Source organism: Sphaeroforma arctica, assembly GCF_001186125.1.
Source record: "Sphaeroforma arctica JP610 unplaced genomic scaffold supercont1.1067, whole genome shotgun sequence".
Taxonomy (NCBI): Eukaryota; class Ichthyosporea; order Ichthyophonida; genus Sphaeroforma; species Sphaeroforma arctica.
This window is the reverse complement of record NW_014039491.1, coordinates 17,458-23,045: the sequence shown is the minus strand read 5'-3', so window position 1 is coordinate 23,045 and position 5,588 is coordinate 17,458. Positions and strand designations below refer to the sequence as shown.

Genomic DNA, 5,588 nt, shown 5'->3' with positions numbered 1-5,588 from the left:
CTGTACAGTGTACGACTGTATGTCTTTTTGTTATTTTGGGGGCTTTTTTTTTAACTCAAAACAAAAAAACAAAAGCCGGCTATTTTAAAAATATATTCAAAATATTTACATATATTTTTTATAAAAATATATATATTTGTAGATACTTGTCAGTCATAGGCTCATAGCCAGGTGATAGCCTTCTGTAAATATTTATATAAATAATTTAGAAGGCTACGTGTGTCATCAGTATGTCAGTCTTCTTTTTTTTCTCGTTTTTTTTTAAAACATAATACAAATACACATATGTCCAGTATTTTAGTCACTTTCTAATTTTTAACTTCCACACTTGACACTTGTGTCTTGTGGTATTTACCGTATTTTAAAATTGCCAAAGGTCCAAAACTATTTATGTGCCAAGTACCAACCAGTGGCAGTCATACTCTCATGAGTCAACCACTATTTACATATTTTTTAAATATGTTATTTAATTGATCTTCTAGGATATTTTTTTTAAATATCGTTGGAACGACCTCATTTACTATTGATAATACGACATGTCGTTTTGTATATTTATTGTCATTTACCAGATTAATGTCCCAGCTTCCACAAGTTCCAACTCCACAACAAGAGTGAGCCTTCCGGATTTCTCGGCAAAATGATGACAGTATGGAGTATGGCCTGTGGGCTGTGGACCTGTGGACTGTGGGCTGTGGCCTGTGAGGCTGTGCCGCAGTTGGCTGTGGGTACTTTTAACTGGAGGTGGTGGGGGGGTATTTTTGACCCACCCCCTGAATTGAACCTTATCATATACATATCAGGCTATGCTATTTTTTTAGAAATATGTAGGTACAGTCAAACCTGGATTATTGTCTAGGGTCCTATTTCGGCCAAAAATTGGACTGTTGATTTGTACTGCGCCTACAACATGACAATTGCTTGGATTGTTTTGATACTCTCTGCGCGATTGTATTCACAAGACTTCAAGAGGTCAAAATGATCCTTCTGTTATTCACTCGTGGTTTTGAACTCTTCACTGTCTTCATCACACTCATCGTGTATTTCCTTCTCAACTTTTAGCTCCAGCATCTCTTCATATGATAGTATCTCTTCGATATTCGATGGTTACATTTCGGTTGATTCATCAACCCAATCTTTCACTTCAATTATCAATGCGGATGTTATGGGCTCGTTGGAAATAAGTGTTATATAATATGACTTGATCTTTGCTGTGAGATCAATGATTCCGCTTTCTTCCCTACGGCATACTCGGGCGCATTATTTATCAGGTTGGGCGCCCTCCGGACGACAAGTTGATTTTAGCCAGGAATGGGCAATGCTTTTGGCAGTTGTAGTTTCCCATTAAACACGGAGTAGCATCCAAGAGGTTTGCAGATTGTCCTTCTATATAGTTTATAAAGGACTTAAAATAGTGGGTCCGTCTGAGTAGAACTGGACAAAAATAAAGGTAAACAATAATGGAGGTGGACAATATAAATAGAGTTTGACCGTAGTTTTATAGAAACAAAACGTCGTTGATGGTTTTTTTGTTCAATTTTATTAAAAAAACCAATTCCTCGGTAAAAAAAATGTCGATTGTCGAACAACAAGTCAACAACAAGAGTGTCAATTAAAAAATTGTGGGGGTTTATTTTTGAAATCTTTTGACTCTTTCTTGTGGTCTTGTAAAACATGAACAAATTTTTATCTCATGTGATGTGGTTTTTAGTTTTTACTTTTGACAGGCAACACCAGTGACCAGTCATCAACAGACTCCAGTTCACCACATGATGAACAAGCCTCTAAAGTCTGGAACTCAAACTCACTCCACTGTATGTAGAGTACAGTAGTCTGTAATGGCAGCGAAAATCTGACCTCTGTTATTCTGTATGGGTGGTAAATATCTGAATATGCCTGTCAGTCGCTATATTACTCTCGAAACTTTAAATTAACTCCTAGTGTACCAGATTCTACTTCCAATATAGATTAGCAATGATATAGCATTTTTTTGATAGAGCTCCGTGTCACCTTATGCCGTATGGAATCATGATATGTGATTTATGTATATAAAACACAACAGGGTCCACTATTGTGGTTTGTGTGATCAGAATTCAGTTTCCCTGCAGCGATACAATCAATAAAATATCTATATATAAATAATACATAGACTCTACTCACTACTGGGTCCTGGACGACCTGGACTCCTGGACTCCTGGCCCTGGGATCAAAGTCAAACTGCAAACATTACCAGACTCTGTTGGAGTGAGAGTAGCTACTAGCCAGCCCTGAGTTCAGGTAACCACAGAGTACAGGCCATTTTATACAGCTGATTTTCATTTTATTTATTTATTTAAATATAGTTCATAAAAATATACTTTTGTTTCGTAGGGTGTACTCACTTTTGTTACAAGAAAGGCCGACCGGATCATTTCTCAGATCCTCTGGCCCTCTCTGGGAGAAAAGTACAGAAGTGAGCCGTCTGTTCAAAGTTCAAGCCCCTCGTTCACAGTTTTATATTTGCAACTATAGTATATTGCACTCGAGGAGATTTAATATGTACTACAAATACGATTCGCTTTGATGCGTGTGCCTCATTTTAGGATTCATCACAACACATAAACACATACTTTAATATTTGATTTTAGACGTTTACGTTAATGATGTCATTCGTCCCCTGTTTTGGCAATTCATCCGTAACAACAAAGCTACAAGTAGGCAGCATCCCGAACAAAAACGTGATATCAATTGATACACCGAACGTTGCACGAAGGCCTACGCTTACACAAACTCGCCAGCGGTCTCTCCGAGGCGACCCATCCAGACGTTTCAAGAACGAGAAGATACTACAACGTGGCTCAACATCTGTGGTGTCGAAATGTACCGATCTAGTTATGCGTAAGCAGATTGCTCTGAAGAAGGTAAAATGGCCGTTCTTGTCCCAGATAAAACGCGAATTCGACATACAAAAAACTGTAAGCGAGCACCCTAATATAGCCGGAGTTGCGAATATGTTGAAGGACTTCGATAATCGCGAGGTTTACATCTTGATGGAGCTTTTAGACGGCGGTGACTTGGTTGAGGTGGTCACCAGGAAACGAGAAGGGATGAATGCACAGGTTTTTGTTTCATATGCGAGACAATTAGCGAGTGGGCTTTTACACATGCATTCAAAGGGTGTCGTTCATAGAGATATCAAGCCTGACAACATCTGCTCGGACACAACCAATGGATCCATGAAGTTTGTTGACTTTGGGGATGCTGCGTACGTCGACGAAACCATCAAGAAGTACATGATAGGTACAATGCAATACATCGCGCCCGAATTGATTGTAGCACAGCAAATGCATGATTCCTGGGGTGACCAGGTTCTAAATGTGGACTTAAAGGCGTGTGACGTTTGGTCATTGGGCGTCACATTTTATTCCATGCTCTCGCGCAAATTGCCATTCAAAGAAGCATCTTTGAAGGATACGAATTACTCGATATATCAGCACGACAATAGGAATCTTGGCACCCAGAAAGTGTGGGCCACGTTTGATCCCGAAATGCGGACGCTTTTAAGAAATATGCTTCAGATCGATCCTAGAAAACGATGGAGAATTGGTCAGGTGGTTGAATACTTGATTAAATGGCAGAATAAGATAAACCCTTAATAAATTGTAAAAATGAAAAAGAAGAGAACATAAAGGGCGTGCGCACACATTCCGGTTTGCAAAACAGTAAGCTACACCTCTCATATAACAATGTACGATGGGTAGTGCTACCTCATTCTAGTTATTGCACAGTATGTGGTAGAATAGCTCAGTAGAATAGGGATAAGGTTTTTCAATCACGCAGTCCGCAATTCGCCCTAACAACCCAATATTAATGCATGATATTTATTCTAGAACCGGCGTTTGCTCGTAGAGGCCGTTTTGAAAACAATCGTCTTAGGCGAGTTTTCCACATCACCAAGTGCTTTCTCGTATTTGGGTGGAGTAGCCCAGAATACTACCGAATACCTGTAAGCATGTACCACCAAGTGAAATATCAGATACAAAATTAGACAGTGCTTGTATCTATAGCGAACCATGATGATGAGAGGATAAAGCATTGTACTATTAAACGGACACCAGATACTGTTCACGACATGCGATGCTATAGAGTCCTCAGCACAGACCATCAATCCATACGAAATCAAGTAGCAGGTATGCAACACATTCTGCCATGAGGGTATGGACGTCCCTAACCAAACCGTCTTACCAGCGATCAGTTCCATCAGGTTACTGACACTCACCAAGAAATCACAACCCAATGAGGTCCATCCCCATGAAACTTGACCCCTCAACAACAAACGATACTGATAGCCTGATATCTAGTTCTGCTATCACGCAGGGTGAAGACGCCAAAGACCACACGAAGCAAAAGAAGCTCAGTGCAAATCATGCCGGCAACAGGTGTTCGTGTCTAGAGCCCTACCTGTGGCCTCTGCTAATAGTCTGGTCTTTGAACGGCTGTGTCGCATTGCCATCAACGCCATGTAACCACTCACCACGTGCCTGTCCACTAAGAACTAGGCACGATCGTTCCTCTAGCAGTATACGTCCCTGCATTGGATGGGTTCGATTGAAGTATTGAAAGGTGCACAAGCAGACAAACGGACCGGAGTGTTCAACATCGGTGTACCATCCCACATTGCAAGGTAACAGAAAGTGCTCTCGGGGGTCTACGCACACAGTGACTCTGATTCGTACTGACAGGTGGACATTGTGACCGAAATAAGTAGCGCGTGCTTAATCAGGACCCCAAAATGAAGGCGATTGATATTGATTAAAATGCCTAACCTCACATCGAATGAAGACGAAACTCTCTTTCTCAGCAAGCAGTAAAAGAAAATATACTCCGCTAATATGCTCGTGTGTGTACATTGCATCACATCCCTTTTTGGACAAATCAAGCTTCCGCTATACAGAGCATGTACACAGATGAATGCTTGGACCATTAATTTGTTGCAGAACTTATAAACACCCCGGTTGCAGGAAATAAGTGCGTGCGACTCGAGTGTAGTCCCGCTTGCGGCAATTCATATGGATGGAAGACAGTATACATATCATACATATGGAAGACAGCATATATATCACACATATGGAAGACAGTAGGACAGTATATATATATCGTACAAATGGAAGACATTTTATATATCGTACATAGAAATGTTTTCCGCTGCAACAAACACCTTATTGTCATACTTCGCATCGACAGGCATCATAGAGCCCCCCCCACCAAAAGAAGAGGTTTTAAAAGCCATATCATCCGGTGATTGTGATGAGTATGGCTCTCACCGGCACCGGTACTGAACCACGCACATGTGTATAACAACTGAACGGCACAATTATAGTCCAACAATAACCCTTCGCGACTACACACCGTGTGAGCTGGTTCCCGAGGGTTCCGAAGAGTCATCACAGTCGGTGTTCCTAGACTGAACATGGCAATCACTGGGCCGACGGAGGGGGCGTCTATGTGCGGAGGGCACCCGTGGGTGGGCTGGTACTCGTTGATCTGGTAACGATGGTCGTCCAGGGTGGGTTAGCTGATTGTGTTTGTAAAGATATGTGCGAACGTAAATG

At 41.2% G+C, this 5,588-nt stretch overlaps 2 protein-coding genes across 2 annotated transcripts in view; one reads left to right on the top strand and one right to left on the bottom strand.

Annotated features, from left to right (window-relative positions):
• Positions 1-2,305: 2,305 nt before the first annotated feature.
• On the top strand, positions 2,306-3,661 carry SARC_09869 (serine/threonine protein kinase). Its single transcript, XM_014296104.1, has one exon. It carries the CDS (start codon positions 2,637-2,639, stop codon positions 3,630-3,632), a length of 996 nt encoding a protein of 331 aa, XP_014151579.1. The 5' UTR covers positions 2,306-2,636; the 3' UTR covers positions 3,633-3,661.
• Positions 3,662-3,851: 190 nt separating this feature from the next.
• Positions 3,852-5,588, bottom strand: part of SARC_09868 (hypothetical protein) — a 4,687-nt gene continuing 2,950 nt past the window's right edge. Inside the window, exons 4-6 of the mRNA XM_014296103.1 lie at positions 5,386-5,520; positions 4,438-4,565; positions 3,852-3,980 (exon numbers count right to left, since the gene is read on the bottom strand). Coding sequence (XP_014151578.1) covers positions 3,863-3,980; positions 4,438-4,565; positions 5,386-5,520 — 381 coding nt within the window. The 3' untranslated portion in view covers positions 3,852-3,862. The remainder of the gene's footprint in view (positions 3,981-4,437; positions 4,566-5,385; positions 5,521-5,588) is intronic.